This window comes from Alligator sinensis, unplaced genomic scaffold (assembly GCF_000455745.1).
Source record: "Alligator sinensis unplaced genomic scaffold, ASM45574v1 scaffold120_1, whole genome shotgun sequence".
Taxonomy (NCBI): Eukaryota; Metazoa; Chordata; order Crocodylia; family Alligatoridae; genus Alligator; species Alligator sinensis.
In genome coordinates this window covers 614,562-632,214 of record NW_005842752.1, presented here as the reverse complement: position 1 = coordinate 632,214, position 17,653 = coordinate 614,562, and the positions used below count along the sequence as shown (strand labels likewise).

Sequence of the window (17,653 nt, the reverse complement as noted above, 5' to 3'; positions counted from 1 at the left end):
AAGGTGGGCACTTCCGGTTTCACTTTACCTTACAAGCCAGCATGTCGGTTAATAGAGTGTGCTGGCTTGTAGGGGCCAGTTATTGGAACTTTTACTGTATTCAATTAGATTATGCAAAACTCTAGAACTCTTCGTTCAGAGATTATACCTTTTATTCATTAGTTAATCATTTATCTATTTTGGAATATTCTAATAACTATTCTATGGTATATTTTGTAAGATTAATAATGAGATCATTGTCACATGAAGCAAGAAGATTTTTTTGTGAACACTATGTTCAAAGATTAGTGACATGAGTATCACAGAGATTCTACAGTACTCAGCATTCACTATACATAGAAAGCCAGGTTTATTGTAGTGATTTGAGTATAGTAAATCTGCTTAATAAAATTTTACTGAATTGCTTTCTATAAACATAAGACATGTAAAAAAATGACTATTTTTTTCCATTAATAGAAAAGAAGAAACCAAACCTCTCACTCACTACAAAAAAGTAACACGAACACACACACACACCACAAATTTACTCATTTAGAAAATTCAAAGTCTTATATTTGAATAAATATCCCACATTATCTCAAATATAAGATCACTCTGAATATAAGACAACCCCTAGTAATTAGTTTATCTATATGGGCAATTTATACATTTTGATTTAATTTACCAGGTATAGAATCTAATTATTGGAGATTTGTCTTGCATTTGTCCCCCTCCCACTGTTGCACCAGGAAAAAAAAATCTGAGGATTCAGGTAGCCCCTTTGCCTCCCCGCCAACTTCTTCTCCCTGCATCCCCTTGCCCTGCTCCTGTCAGATCTTGCTCTCATTGAGCACATGGCAGTAAGAACCAAATTTGAAGAAACTGACCTTGAAATAAAACACAGCTGCGGGCCCCACGGGACAGGGAGATGGGCCCCATGCAGGCTGTTATGCCCCCAGGCCAGGGGGGATGTAGCCTGTCTGAGTTGTTGGACAGGACAAGTTTTTATGGGACAGGTGTGTGTGTATAAAGAAAGGGGCTGTAATCCTAGATGTCTCTAGGAAGCGGTCTCCAAGGAGCCTAGGATTGTCCTTCAATTTGCATATAATACCCATACACTTAGTTCATCCAGAACAGATTAATTTACCTTTTTTCTGAAACTGCTGTAAGTTAGCACAGATACTCCATAAACACACTTTTAAGTAGCACTTTGGTACCTACCTATATATAGAAAAAAACTATGCATGATATTAGTCTAAAGCCAAAAGGCTCATGATTTACCATAGAGTTCATTGGGTTGGGCCCCAGCCAGAATCAACAGCATTTTAAGACATGGTGACTACAGCTCAATATTTGTGCATACTCTGGATAAACCCTCACAAAGGATCCATGTGCTAATTATCCCACCACTCATGACTAGAACTGGGTGTTCTTTTCATAAGTCCTGGAGTGCTCCAAAACGTATATAGGCAATTTGGTCCAGTTCTACCTCATAGAAGGTGAGGCTACACACAAGGATCATATGCACGAGGTGAGAGAGGGGATGACAGGGATTTTGGGTGAACTGTTTGGGGCCCCATTTGGTGATGTTTGCCAGACATTTAAGGCTGGTGAAGAAACAGGAATAATTGGAAATGGGAAAAAGATGCAGCTCAGCTGTGGTAGTCAAGAGGAAGTCAAAATGTAATGTATGCAATGTGGTGGCTCTCCATGACCTGGGAATCAGCGCTAAGGGGGGCTCTGCTCAATGGACACTACGATATATCTTATTCAGATAGGTTGTACTAGCCTATGCTTGGGGTAGGTTCCCATCAGCCTGTTTGCCCCACATGGACTGTATACTTTATAGTCATGCTCAGAGTTGGCTGCATTTAATCAGCTTCATAGTTGGTTTCCATTACTGAGCACATGCTGTGATAGGCAATGTATTTAATGTGGTTTTCCTGTATGGGAATGCAAGATGAGGGATTTTTCCCCCTTTGCTGACTGGGGGAAAACCTTGCATTTAAGTAAATACGGTTAATACTTTGAACCGCTATTTATTCTCTCTCTATTCAAATTCTGCATTTGTTTCTAAGGGGTGAATAAATGTTCATGGTGAAGGGGCTGCACCTAAACATATTGACCCTGTATTGCAGGTGTGAAAAAGCAAAAGCTGCCTCATCTCAATTTCTTGCATCAAAATAGGTCTCACCTTTTGCCCATGAGATGATTTCTTCTTCACTTCAGAAAAAGTCAGAGAGTTACTGGGAAGGTTGGGGAGATGAAGGCTCTGTCCCGAAGGAATTGATGTGCCGTCTGACATTACCATGATCTGCCATAAAAGAGAGGGAAAATAATACAGTATTTCCCCCTTCAATATTTGGCTATCTTAGGAGTTAGCAATCACTTTAAGGGTGAACAGACAAATAAGCCTCCAATACAGCCAGCACTCTTGCTCTCCTCTCTCAGGGACTTCATTGATAAAATTACTGACTCATCCTCCATTCCAATGAGCAAAACAAATCTTGTTAATTTGTTTGTAAAGACAACTTAAGCTGAAAAGAGTTGGCACATTCTATTCCAGTAGAGAAAGTGTTTTACAAAAAGACTTGTTGAAGTCTACAAATTTTACATATAGACTTCAGACCACTTCTGAGTAAGATTAAAATCCTCTTTGTACATAAAGTCCACATGCGCAAAGACATTCAATACTTTAGAACCTTATTGGCCAAAACCATTACATTTATCCACTTTGGAGCAGGAAGCTGTCCCGTTAATTGCCATGCCAGTACAAAATATAAATGCAAATTAATTTTTGCTCAAGTAGAATAAAGCAGTATGACAGAAGATGTACTGAAGATGCAACAGAAAGTCTTGCAAACTGCTTCCAGTACTGGACTTAAGCAACATGACTCCAACATCCTCTAAAAGAAGGAATCCATCTTACTAGTGAGGCAGGTAAAATGCAAGGCCAATATTTCAAGGTCCTCCATGTGCACGCACCAGATGGTCAAGCACCTGGATAAGCACCAGGTGGTCAATAAGAGTGAATAGGTTTTTAAGCTATCGAATCCTTCTGGATCTTCTAGAAACAAACCCTATCCTGTTCTTAAAGACCATTCTTGCCTTCTGAATGCACAGAGATTAGAGACCCTATAGGAGATGATTGCTTGGCCAAATAGGTTGCAGATTTATACTCCATCTTTGACCAACCAGCACAAGTCAAGGGGAACTCTGTTTACTGTTTTAAAATGCAAGTGGACTCTGGGGAGAAACTCCACAGTACTATTAATAAGTATATCTCTAAGCTACAAGAGCTCCTTCCACATGTTTGTTTAACTCCCCAAGATAGCTGGCAAAGATGAGGAGTAGGTGATGTAGGATGTCAAACCCATGATAACAATTTCCCATTTTTGATAGTTTAAGTATCATACGTGGACATCCATTTACTATACCCACTCAATTACTGATTAACTTGTATTTTCTCATCTTATAGTAAATAGGGTGAGGTCTCAGAATCACACTAACAGGGCTACCAATTTGAGCAATAGGCATTCAGGTTTACCCAAAGGACATCTAATAAAGTAGGTCCTTGATGCATTGGTTCAACCGACTCAGGCTCCTAATATAGGGGAATTCCAGAAAACAGTGCTGTCACAGATCAACTGTCCAGGAGATAGTGCACAATGGATAGTCAAGTGAGAACACTTCAACTTCACTAATTGTTTTGAGTTAAAGAATAGGCAACTTTACTTTCATCTGCTAGATATTCTTTAACCGAAGCACATCAAAGTTTAAGGCTGAACTCAGCACGATAAGCTGCAAGGAAGGAGGCTGTAACACATGCACAGCATGTCTAGTGTCAAGGGTAAGTCTCCAGTGGAGTTTACACATATGCTTAAACTAGTACTGTTACAGAGTATACACTCTTTGCCTCTACAGTTCAGGTTTTCTCCCCAGAAGCAGACTCCACATCACAATACTGTAGCAAATATGTACCTATTTTTTATATAAAATATTTTTCGTATTAAAAACTGTTTGAACTGCAGGATAAGAAGGCAAGAGCACACCCTCCATTACTGAGTTTAATCATCTTTACCTCCTTGACTGAATGTCTGCCTTCAGCAAGTCAGGGCACCAGGCCAGATGTAAGTTCAAAAGTGCCTGTTATTGCTTGAAAATTAAAAAGCAAGTGAAATACAGAGCCAAGGAACCATCTCAGGTGGTGCCAAAAGTTAGAACTTGAAAGATCATTGGTAATTACAACCACCACTTGCTTAATGCTCAGCTTGTTTTTGTAGAATTATAGAAAGGGACCTTGAGGGCCATTTGGCCCAAACCCCATGCATGAATACAGGAATAGGCCAAGAAGGATGCAGGCTGGCATGGGAGGTTCAAACCAAGGCCCTGCACTTGATGGGCTGCCAGCCAAACCATGTGGCTAGCTGGAAGAGGCTGTGTGTGTTTTAGAAGTAAACTATAGCCTTTCAAAAACACTAAGCTGTAGAAAGTAAAAAAGCAATAGAAACATAAACATCAGGAATATATCAGTGTCTCCCTCCTTCCATAACTGATGGGTAGGGACTTACTGAAACTGTGATTTCACAGAATCCAGCATTGCCCACAAAAGCGGGCAATGCCCACAAAAAAAAAATTAGTAAAAAATAAAATGCTGGCTCTCCAGAGGGAGCCAGCAGTCCTCACTGTGCTGTGGCTCAGCTGCACAACACACTGGGGGGAAGTGGAAAGGGGGGGCTGCTCACGTGATGGGCAGCCCAAGATGGCTGTTGCCCCCACCCCTCACTGCTGATTGGCTGCAAGAGTTGTCCATCATATCCCTGCCCCTCTCCACCAATCAGCAGTGAGGGGCAGAGCTGCATGATGAACAGCCCTCACAGGCAATTGCTGGCAAGGGACAGGGCCACTGGAGCTCCTTAGCCGGAAGCGTTGGGGGCCCACCACACTGAGCCCACGAAAATGGTTGCTGGGCCTGCGTTCTCCCCATGAAATCAGCTGGCAAGCACCTCAAATTCAATAGGTCCCTACCCATGAGATAAAGCATCCTCTTCATACATCCAGTTACTCCAGACCAACCTTCAAAAAAACCCCTCAAGCTGAGAACACATCTGTGGAAACTGAATAAATTCCCTTGAGAACTGAATTAAAAAAGGAGAAAATCAGAGGTCCAGTTAAAGTACTGTTGGAAAATTTAAGCTACTAGATTACAGTAACATTTTGAAGGCAAGAGGGTACAGCTGCTACTATGCAATTAAGAGAAGCCATTTTGAAAAATACTTTACAGTGAAGAAATACTATCCCAAAACAGCTGATTTTAGATCAAGGCTGAATTATAATGTAGCTGTCTCCCCTGAGCCCACTCCAGGCAATAAAGAAAAGCCTCTGATCAAGTCTTAAGGATGATCCAGGTCTACAGTAGACTCTACAGTGGAAGGCTAGGTTTGCAACTCAGGCCAAGGCTTGCAACTTATCTATTTGGAAGCAAGGATTCAAGCTATTTAAGGCCACCCACTGACATTTTTCCAATGCCTTTCAAATACACGAGGGCCATTTCTTCTTTTGCTCTTAGTCACTGTTATGCACTGAAGGTCATATGTTAGGTTATATACTTCCAACTCATCAGAGAAATCCTCCTCGTGCTGTGCTGATGACTGTTTTGAAATGGGAATCAACTATCTGGTGAAGCTCTTCAAATCAATTCTTAGTGTAAGAAATGTTTTGAAGAGATAGACTCACACCATCAAAGTACAGGGAAATCTAACAACTTGCTAGAAAGGGGATTCAGCAAATGGAATCTCTTTACAGGAAGTCAGTCAGTGAGGAGGAGGAGGACATGATCACAATGGGCAAATATCAAAGTACCAAGGCCATGTCCACTCAAGAGATCATTGGAAAGTACGGCTGGAAGGGACCTCACAAGATCATCTAGTCCATCCCCTGCTCAAAGGAGGATCATACCCTAACTATACTATCCCAGCCAAATGTCTATCCAAGCTGTTCTTGAAATTTCCAAGGACAGATATTTCCCAACTTCTCCAGGTAGCCTGTTCCAATACTTGACAACCCTCAGAAAGATCTTCCTAATTTCCAACCTAAATTTCCCCAGCTGCAGCTTGAGATTATTGCTCCTAGTCCCGTCTCCAATGGCCACAGAGAAAAGCCCATCTCCATCTTCTCTGATATTTGAAGACTATTAACAAATGCCCCTCAGCCTTCTTTTCTCCAGACAAAATAACCCTAAGCTCTTCAGCCTGTCCTTATAAGTCATACTTCCCAGGGCCCTAATAATTTTCATTGTTATGAACTGAACTCTTTCCAAATCTGTGCTTCCTGAAGTGTGGGGCCTAAAACTCAACACAGTACTTCAGGTGAGACCTCATCAGTGTTGAATTGACCAGAAGAATCTCTTGGCCTGATCTGCAAGTGACACTTCTGTTCATACAATCCAGGATGCTGCTAGATTATTATTTTTATTTATTTATTTTGAAAAATGAGTGCACTGTTGGCTTAAATTCAGTTTATGGTCTACTGTAATCCCCAGGTCCATCTCTGCTGCACTGCAGCCTAGCCAGTCATTCCCCAGTCAGTATTTGGTCATGCAAATACACTCTATCCCAAGTACAAGGCTTTACCCTTACACTTGTTCTGTTCTTGGCGCATCACATCTCATCTCACTGATTGCAGACCATTTCTCCAGTTCATTCAGGACATTCTGGATCATAGCCCTACCCTCTGGAGTATCTGCAATCCCATTCAACTTGGTGCCAGCTACAAATTTGCCAAGTGTACACTTGATACCCTCATCCAAATCATTAATGAAGATACTAAACAACACTGGACCCAGGACAGACCCCTGGAGAACCCCATTTGATACCTGCTCCCTACTAGACATTGAGCCATTGATGACTACCCATTGAGTACAATGATCCAACCACTCACATATCCACCTTATAGTACTTTCATCTAGCCTTAGCTTGTTAAATGAGAATGTTGTGGAAGGCAGCATCAAAAGTCTTGCTACTGTCAATCTATATGACATCCACTGCTCTCTCCCCATCCACAGAGCCTATAACCTTATCAGAGAAGGAAATCAGGCTGGTCAGACATAACTTACTCTTGGTGCATCCATGCTGACTGTGCCTGATCCCCTTGTTCTCCCCTCTAAATGTTTCACAACAGATTCCTTGAGGACCTGCTCCCAGGTCTTTCCACGTATCGAGGTAGTTCCCTTCTGCTTCCTTTTCTTTAAAGATGAGCACTACATATGCCCTTTTCCAACCATCCAGGGCTTCACCTAACCTCCATGAGTTCTCAAAGAGGTTAGCCAATGGCTCTGAAGTTACCTAAGCCAACTCCTTCACTACCTTATAGTGCATACCATCTCGGCCTGCCAACTTGAAAGCATCTAGCTTCTCTAAGTTGTCTCCTTCCCTATCTTTCCTGCCTATCAAACCTGTCATCTGGTAGCTGTTCCTATTTGTGAAAGCTTAAGTAAAGCAGGCATTAATACTTCAGCCTCCTTTTTTATCATTTGTAACTAGATTGCCTATGCTTTCTCTGGCCTTCCTCTTGCTTTTGACATGCTTGTAAAATCCCTTTTTATTGCCTGTTACATTCCTTGTCAACTGCATCTCAAATTGTGCCTCGGCCTTCCTAATTTTGTGCCTTCATGCCCATGCAATTCTCTGATACTCCTTAGCACTATGACTAAGTTTCCATTTTTGTAGGGTTCCTTTTTGAGTTTCAGCTTGTTAAGGAGATTGCTGTCTAGCTAACTCCAGCCTCCTGTTACACTTCCTAGTCTTCTGGTGCATTAAAATAGCTTGCTCCAGCATCCTTAAGAGGTCCTCCTTAAAGTAGAGGCAACTGTCCAGGAATCCTTTTCCTCTTGCCACCCAGGGGATCCCGCCCACTAGTTCCCTGAGTTTGTTAAAGTCCAGTGTACATTTTCTGCTGCTCTCCTTAGGATCTTGAAGTTTATCATTTTGTGGTCACCATCACCCAAGCTACCTGCCATCTTCACATTTTCAACCAATTGCCCCTCTTCCCTTCCCCTCCCTCGCAGTTGGCCTCACTACCACCTGTATCAAAAAGTTATCGCCAAGACACTCTAGGGATTTGCTGGACTGCTTGTGCACTGCAGTTTCCTTCCCAGAAGATGCCTTGATAATTAAAGTCCCCCATAAAAAAAAAAACAAAAAGCAAAAAACAAACAACCCCCCCCCCCATATCTGGAAGCTTCCATCAATTATTTAAGACCTCATCCACCTCCTCCCCCTGGTTTGGTGGCCTGTAGTTGATACCCATTATGACATCTCCCCTGCTATTCTCTTTTGACCCCTGCTATTGTCCTTTTTGACATTTACCCAGAGGCTTTCAATAGACCTGCTTTCCACTTCATACACAGCATGCATACATTGCCTTTATATATATGGCAATACCTCCTCCTCTTTTCCCCTGCCTATGCTTCCAGAACAAGCTATACCCATCCACAACCATACTTGTCAGTTAAACCATCCCCTTACATTTCCATAATCCCAATTACATCATAATTCTGTGCTTGAACTAGGACCTGCAATTCTTCCTGTTTGTTCCTCATATTTCTCATATTAGTATATACATGCTTCAGGTATCTAACTGACTATCTTATCTTCTTCCTGAAAACATTTCTAAGGGTTCTGCTGTTGTTCCCCTTACTAAGTTTTTATCCAGGTCCCCAGGCTTCTTATTTACGTCTGGGCTTTTGTCTCCATTCTTGGATGAACCCACTTTAAAACTCTTCTCACTAGGTTAGCAAGCCTGTACACAAAAACATTCTTCCTTCTCTGTCAGGTAGACCCTATCTCTATCCAGAAGTTTATCTTCCTGGAACACCATCCCAGAGTCAAGAAAGCTGAAACCCTGCTGGTGACATAATTTTTGCTGCCACATGTTGATCTCTATGATGCGTCTTCTCCTAGCTGGACCTTTACCCTTGACTAGAAGGATTGATAAGAACCTCAGCAAGGGTGAAGGGGCCTCCCATCCCCTTCACCCTTGCACCCAGAGTCATGTAGTTCCTTTTGATCTGCTCAAGGTCACCCCTAGCAGTATCATCAGTGCCCACATGCATAAACAACATAGGATAAGAAAGAACTAGATGAGTCTCATCAGTCTCTCTGTGATGTCTCAGATGCACACTCCTGGCAGGCAGCAGACCTCCTGAGCTAGCAGGTCAGGCCAGCAGATGGATGCTTCCATTCCCCACAGGAGGGAGTCACCAACAACCACCACCCCACCGCTTCTTGGCAACAGTGGTCTTGATCCTCCTCCCACAGGGGTGCATGGTATAGTTTCTCCTTGTCACTGTGGTGGGCTCCTTCTCATACAATGCTAGGGCCTCATACCTATGCTCCATCTGAACAGCCACAGGTCTAAAAGAGGAGTGCTGCATGTTGCCAGACAAGCCAGTTTCCACCTTCTAAAGTACCTGTGTTTTGCATCTTCCAATGCCTTCTCTGGAGGTCTTTGTACATTGAGCTGATGCAGGTTTCATGCTCACAGATGCTCTGAGCACCTGAATCTCCTCCTGAAGCTCCCTTACCTGATTCCTGAGAGAATACACTAGGAGGCACCTCTCACACTGCAAGCACTCTCCCACCTGGTTGTCCCTGGCAGTGACAGGTAGGCTTCAGTCCCTGCAAAGTTAGACCAGAAACTGGATGGAAACCTTGGTGGTCAATAGCCATGCTTGGACAGAGCCCACAGGTTCAGGCAGAAGAAGAGCTTGCAGAAGCTTTAGCATTGCAGTGTTTTCCAGATATCCTGTTGATTCTCCTGCCAGCTCCATCATCTTCTGTTGGAACCTCCTGGAAAAAAATCCTTTTCCTCCTTTACCTGCTCTTACTTAGCAAGCATAGAAGGAAGGGTGAAAAAGAAAAAAGTGTTCAGGTCAACTCCCCACTCAGACTCCCCTGTTTGCTTACCTGCTCACTGGTCCTGAGGTGCTGGCTCCTGTGTTGCTGTTGTGGAATCAGAAAAAAATAAATGCCTTAAACTTTGATCATTTGAGTTATAAGATGACAACCGCTTTGTGGAGAATTGCTGGCTCTGTACAGTAGAACAGATAAGGGAAAGTGTTTGTTCTTTGTAACTCCTCTGCAACTGCTTCGCTCACCACAGCCTTGAAGATAGCAAAAAGTATGTACAACTCTGATTTCTAGGTGCAGGCAGGGAGTGTTATTTCTCTCTTGTCTCCTCCATAGATCTCATCTCAGCAAAGAAGTAATGAAGTAATGTTTATAGCTGCTTTTCTAGCTAATTTCACTATATGATCACGTGAGTTGTAAGCGACTGTTAAAAAGTATATAAGCCTCCCGATTTTGCTCTTGCGGGGGAACCCCTTCCAAGTGCTTGGGAAATCCATGTCACTTTGGAGTCCCCACTACAGCTGTAGTTTCTTTTGAATAAAAGCTTCTGCTGACCTGACCCAAAAGTATGCTGAGTGTGTTTCCACGATAATTCTTGGTGCCATGACTCGGATCCAGAACACATGCTGAGGAAGGAGGACCGTGGACTGCCCCCCCCCCAACCCCGAGGCACCAAACTTGAGAGGTAAGAGACCTAACTAGCCGCCCCGATTCTGCCTAAAAAAGGTAGCGTCGAAAGCAAGGGGGCCCAGCTGAAACCTCGTGACCCAGTGGACAGGGCGTCTGAGTGATTTTGTCTTTTCCAAACCCCTTGTCCCAGTAGCTTCTGCCGAGAGCAGGAGTGAAAGGATTCCTCTTGTGTTTCCCTTCCCATTTCCATTTTATGAGCCGGTGTCGGGTCAGAAGCCTTTTGTCTGGGCAGTGAAAAACTGCGGGGCAAGGCACTGAGCGGCCCGGACATCCTAAATAAGCCTCTCCTACGTCTCCCTGTGTGACTGAAAATGGGAACGAGTCAGTCTAAACAAGTTCCCGTCCCCCCTAAGGGGACTCCGGCGTACTTTATGTACACACACTATTCTCCCGAGGCTTGCAAGTACCTGGATAAGTGGAACTGGTATACTAGGGATGATCCTGTGAAGCATTTTCCACAAGAAGGAACATTTGATCAGGATAAAATAGTGCACTTAAGAGGGGCTTTAGAGTCCCGTGGATCCAAAACACCACAAAACCAGTGGGACGCGTTCTTTTATTGGTATGATGAAATGTCCAAAAGGCGGACAGAATCTCAAACTAGGAGCCTAAAAGACTCTCAAGAAAAATTAAAACAGCAGTTACAAGCTGTTCGGGAGAAATTGGCTGCTCCCCCAAATTACACGCCGGCCACCGCTCCGATGTATCCAGCATTGCCCGGGGCGCCCCCACCACCGGAGCCAGCAGAGGATATCCTTGACCTTTGTTCGAACCCTGCTCTCCTGGGACTCCCACATCAGCAACAACCGGTTCAACATCAGGCTGCAGCCCAGGCTAGTAACTCATTAGCTGAAGCTCCTTCAGTAAATCCATCCACGGAGCTTAATAGTCCGGACTCATCCACCATATCTGCCACTCAATCATCACCAGTGTGGCAATTTACTCCTGGGTCACAACCCACCACAGGTGTATTTAGAAGAATGGGAATAGGCATGGAAAGATCTCCCATCAATCTTAGATCCCGAGCTGCACAAGTTTACCCCCTAAGACAAATGCCAGGCATTGGAGCCGATGGACAAAATATAGTAACTGTGCATGCACCCTGGACTCCAGGTGATCTCTACAATTTAACTCAAAAATTCCCCAAAATCAGGGAAGACCCAGAAAAATTTCAGGAAGAATTGCAGACTGTTATAAATTGTTATAATCCAACATGGGCTGACATTAATCAGCTCATGCGATCGATTTTGCCCAAGGAAACTATGCTACGTCTGTATGCTGCCTGTACTTGGCCAGATCAAAACCCAGGGATTGGCCAAGACTTTATTGACAAGAGAAATGCTTTGGTTCAGGCAGTTCTCACAATTTGCCCAAAAAAGGCAGACTGGACCAAAATAAATACCTGTAAACAAAACAAAAATGAACACCCCAGTGACTATTTGGAACGCCTCAAACAGGCATTTGAACGATACTCAGGAATGGATAACCCAGTCGGAAATGCTAAACAAGCAATAGTGGCAGCATTCATCCAGGGACTTAACCCTAAAATTGCTGAAAAAATTCAAACAGTAATTATTGGCTGGGAAACTAAAGATTTGACCGAAGTCCTTGCTGCAGCTAACTATTTTCACAACAAATTGGAACGGTCTAAAGACAATGCCGAGTTTAAGTTAATGGCCTTACAGATTTCTCAGTTGCAGGGTCCAGGTAGAGGAAGGGGACGAGGACGGGGAAGGGGAGGCCCGGGTAGATTCAGGGGAAGAGATAGATCCTTGAGCCCACAAAACCCAGGCTATGGGAACCAATGTCATTATTGCAAGCAAGAAGGACATTGGAAATCAGAATGCCCCAAGCGCCCCGGCCAAGGACCCAGACCCCAGTCCCTGCCCCCACCTCCACTTCCTGTCAATTTTCCCAGTGTTGAATAGGACAGCCTGAGGGACAGTGACATCATCGCTCCTTTGCTTGCTACTGACCAATCTGGTCCGTTTGTTGAATGCCTTATTTCTGGTAAACCTGTCTCCTGTCTTGTCGACACCGGAGCGTCCCGCTCCACGCTAAAGGCTGCTGAGTTTCCTTTTCTACCTTATTCTCCTGAAACTATAAATGCTGTCGGTATAGGCGGACAACCTATCCCACATCCCGTCTCTGAACCTGTCTCCATCTCTATTGGCCCTTTGTCTGAAAATCATGCCTTTCTTCTTAGCCCCTGTGCACCTGTCAACCTTCTTGGTAAGGATTTGTTGTGTAAACTGGGATGCGTGATTTATTGTAGCCCAGATGGTGTTTACCTTGAGGTACCAGAACATAGGGAAACTGAGCTTGTGGCTTTGCTAACCCAGGAGTACTCTGAACCTGACACTTCCTACTTGCAAGAGGAACTGTTGGCACGAGTACCTCCACAGCTGTGGTCCACCCATGCAAATGAAGTGGGGCACATGCTGAGTGCTGAACCAGTGCGTATCATCTTGAACCCTGCCAAGCCACTTCCTCGTGTCCCACAGTACCCCATCTCAAAGGAAGCTGAGGAAGGGATCAAGCCTGTCGTTTCCTCACTCCTTGAGCAAGGGATTATTGTCCCAATACGCTCCCCTTGCAACACACCTATCCTACCTGTCAAAAAACCTGGTAAAGATACGTATCGATTTGTGCAAGACCTCCGAGCTGTAAATGCCGCTGTTTTACCCGCTTTCCCCGTGGTCCCTAACCCTGCCACTATTCTTTCCTGTATCCCTTCAGATGCTACATATTTCACAGTAGTGGACCTTTGTTCTGCTTTTTTCTCTATCCCCATTCATAAGGATAGCCAGTATCTGTTTGCATTTACTTATCAGGGATTTCAATATACCTGGACAAGACTCCCTCAGGGATATACAGAGTCCCCAACCCTGTTTTCCCAGATCCTAAAAAAGGATTTGGATCCTATCATGTTCAAAGGGGGGTCCACCCTTGTTCAGTATGTTGATGATCTATTGTTAGCCTCACCTACTTTGGAGGCCTGTAAGCAAGATACTTTGACACTCCTCACAGCTTTAGCCCAGAAAGGCCACAAGGCCTCAAAATCCAAATTGCAGCTCTGCAAGTCTAAGGTACATTATTTAGGGCATGATATCTCAGCAGGAGAACGACACCTTTCCCCTAGTAGAGTTGAAGCTATCCTCAACATTCCCAAACCTATGACTAGAAAACAGATGAGGGGATTCTTAGGTGCAACGGGTTATTGTAGACAGTGGATCTTGGGTTATGCTGCTTTTGCAAAACCCTTGCAAGCATTTACTCATGATACCACCCCGGAACCCCTCCCTTGGACTCCTGAAGCCGAACAAGCATTTGTGGCCCTTAAGCAAGCCCTCACTCTTGCTCCCGCTCTTGGACTTCCTAATTATAAGAAACCCTTTACCTTGTTTTGTCATGAACGGGAAGGAATCGCTTTAGGAGTACTCACTCAGCTGCATGGTGAAAAGCATCGCCCAATTGCATATTACAGCACTGCCCTTGATCCTGTAGCTGCGGGACTTCCTCCTTGCCTCCGTTCAGTTGCAGCTGCTGCCTTGTTGGTTGAAAAGGCAGATTCTCTAGTTTTGGGACACTCTAACCGTTGCGGTTCCACATGCTGTGATAGCCCTTCTCCTTAAGGGCAAAACTCAGCACATTTCCAATTCCCGTCTTACTAAATATGAGAAACTTCTACTGTCTGCTAATAATGTAACCTTAAATCGCTGTTCAATTCTGAATCCTGCGTCACTTCTGCCAATCACCTCTGATGATGAGCCTCATGATTGCCTGTCTGTCACAACTCAATTGTTAACCCCTCGAATTGACTTCAAGGACATTCCTATCCCGAACTCTGACCTTGTTTTGTTTGTTGATGGTTCCTGTCTTAGAAATGATGCAGGCAAATTAGTTGCGGGATATGCAGTATGCACTCAGTATGCTGTTTTGGAAGCCTATTCTTTACCCCAAGCTCGTTCTGCTCAAGTTGCTGAACTCATTGCTTTAACACGTGCTTGCATTCTTGCAAAAAATCAAACCACAACCATTTATACTGACTCTAAGTATGCTTTTGGTGTTGTTCATGATTTTGGACAAATCTGGAAACAAAGAGGATTCCTCACTTCATCAGGGACCCAAATCAGTCATGGTTGTTATGTAAAAGCGCTCTTAGAAGCTGTTCAATTGCCTCTTGCTATTGCTATTGTTAAATGTAAAGCTCATGAGAAACCCTTTGATGATGTCACACGAGGAAATGATCTGGCAGACCGTTCTGCCAGAAACGCGGCCCTTTCTGGCCCACAGGCTCCTAACTCTGTTTTTGTTTGTTTTTCAGCAGACCAGTCTCCTTTGGCTAGCCTTTCAAGTCTGGCCCTTCTTCAAAATCAGGCCCCAAAAAAGGAAATAAATGACTGGCTGCGTGCAGGATGTTCACTGCACCCCGACTCTCTCTGGCGCTCCCCAGACGGCCGCCTGGTGGCGCCTAGAAAGCTTTTGCCATATCTTGCTTGTTTAATCCACTCTGTGGCCCATATGAGCAAAGGGGGGTGATTGCTACAGTACAAAGAGATTGGTTTGCCCCAAATTTTCCTTCCATGGCACAACAGTACTGTAGCTCCTGTCCCATCTGTTTAGTTCACAAAATTGGGCAATGGGTAAAAACGACACCCGCAGCCCATCCCCCTCCATGGGGACCGTTTGTAAATCTGCAAATTGATTTTGTGCAGCTACCTAAGTGCTGTTCTTATGAGTACATTCTTGTTATTATTGATGTGTTCTCTGGATGGGTAGAAGCCTACCCATGCGTACATGCTGATTCCATCACTGTAGCGAAGAAATTGCTCAAAGAATTGATCCCTAGATTTGGAATGTCCCTCACAATAGATAGCAACGAGGCACCCATTTCACAGGACAGATAGTAAAAAACATCTGCCAAGCACTCAACATACAGCAACACCTACACTGTAGTTATCATCCACAATCAAGTGGTGCTGTAGAACATAAAATCTCTGATTTGAAAACACGCATTTCGAAAGTGAAACAGGCCTCAAATGGCCTGATGCGCTGCCCATTGCTCTTATGCACATTAGGAACACTGTTAACAGAAAACATGGCCTAACCCCTTATGAAATACTCATGGCACGACCCATGAGGATGCCAGCTACACCACCTGTTGCCCCACACCAAACAGACCTACAATTAACTGATGAAACTGTACTAAATTATTGCAAGGCATTAATGAAGTATGCCAGGTGTGTTCATTCGCAGGTCCAAGATGCCTTACCTCAACCACCGGATGTTCCCCGTCACAACCTCGAACCAGGAGATTGGGTCTACGTAAAGATCTATCAATTGAGGAGCATCAGGGTGCAAGTGCTAGTAACCTCTCCCCTGAACCCAACACCTCAGCCCAGCTGGATTCATCAGTTGAAGAACGAAGATATCATCTTCGGCCTCGAAGAAAGTGAATGCTCCCATTCGAAAGATCACCGCCTCGATCAAGACCAAGAGCCGACATTATCAGCCCTTTAGGTAACTTGAGCCCAGAGGACGAAGAAAGACTTTGGCTGCCATCCTGGGTTCGGCTGATAGTGTTCTTTTTCTTACTGGTGCTGGTTATGTTTGTTGTTAAAATTCTTTGTCCCTCCTGTATCTAAAAATGGCACTGATATCCTTATATATCACACTTGGGTATCTCAGTATCACCCAAGGGGGGTGGGAGAAAAATTTGTACTTGCAGATCTCCCGTACGGTGGCTCAAGCTGGAAATAAAAGTGACTGCTGGATATGCTCTCACAGCCCAGCGCACCTACAACAAGGAATCCCAATGATCGGAGTACCAATATCCCTCCGGCAATGGGGAACAATAAACGGCGGCTTCGTTAGACACTACTCGTTAGCTGCCCATCGGTCCGCTCCTAAAGAATGGAGGGCCGCCCCTGCTAACTGGATAATCTCCCCAAGAGTAGAGGCGCCTTTCTGTTACAGATCCAACAACACCGGAGCTTATAATAAAGCCACACCTGTAGGACACTACCCTCATTGCCTAACTACTCTAGATTATAGCCCCAATAGCACCAGTGGAATCCTGTTGGGTAATGTACCCTCTCTCAATTGTACAGGATTCATGGTCTACAACTTTTCTAAGGAACCTCATGTTGCTCTCATTGCAAACAGATCGGAATTTTACATTGACTCCAATTTTACTTCTTGTAATATATCTCGGTCCAGCAGGATAACAGCTGAACGTGGTCCGTCCTATACGATGCATATTAATCGAAAGTGCCGGATATGGCACAACACCTGTCCAGATTTGGGAACCCTTTCTGCCCCGGGCCTTTACTGGCTCTGCGGAAACAGGGCTCATAAAATCTTGCCCTGGAATTGGGTGGGGGCATGCACTCTTGGACGTGTTATCCCTGGTTTTGAAATGCATAGTACAATATATCTGGAACAAATAAAAAATTTCAACCATCACATGAAAAGGGCTGTTAACCCCTTAGCTACCAGAAACACAGGGTTCCATCAATTTGTGAGAACCTTCATACCGTGGCTTGGAGTAAGAGAATTGGAACTAGCCATAATTAACATTTCAGCCACAATGGAAGCTATGGGAAATGCCACTGCGGATGCAATTCAGGCTCTGCAAGAAGAGATCTCCCAGATCTCACAAGTAACCATACAACACCGCATAGCCCTAGATTACCTAGTGGTATCCCAGGGAGGAGTATGTGCCTTAGTAAACTCCACCTGTTGTGTCTATGTCAATCAGGACATGCGAATAGAAACTGACATTAGTAAAATTCGAAATCAGTTAAGGGTCCTACATCAAGTGGCCTCAAAAAAATACCGAATGGGGTCTAGAAGAAATGTGGTCTTGGCTAACCTCCTGGCTCCCAGTTTTCGGGGCCCTTGGTAAGAAAATTCTGTATGGAATATTGTTTGCCTTGATAGTTCTGACAATGTTTTATGTCTTAGTGCAACTGATCCTCTGCTGCGTGAAAGCCAGCAGGAGAAGCTTTAGCAAGGCAAGAAAACAAACGGCAGAGTCTAGAATAATGGTGTTACAAAAGTGTGAGCAGATT

General features: G+C 44.2%; 1 protein-coding gene across 4 annotated transcripts in view; it reads right to left on the bottom strand.

The window, feature by feature from the left end:
* MLLT3 (MLLT3, super elongation complex subunit) overlaps nt 1-17,653 on the bottom strand; it is a 275,900-nt gene that overhangs the window by 104,985 nt on the left and 153,262 nt on the right. For 2 of the 4 annotated variants that reach the window (XM_006034586.3, XM_025216586.1), the window contains 2 exons: nt 9,945-9,980; nt 2,174-2,293 (listed from right to left, as the gene is read on the bottom strand). The exons of 1 other annotated variant lie outside the window; for it this stretch is intronic. In XM_006034586.3, coding sequence (XP_006034648.1) covers nt 2,174-2,293; nt 9,945-9,980 — 156 coding nt within the window. The remainder of the gene's footprint in view (nt 1-2,173; nt 2,294-9,944; nt 9,981-17,653) is intronic. One more of the 4 variants, XM_006034587.3, reaches the window with a different exon arrangement.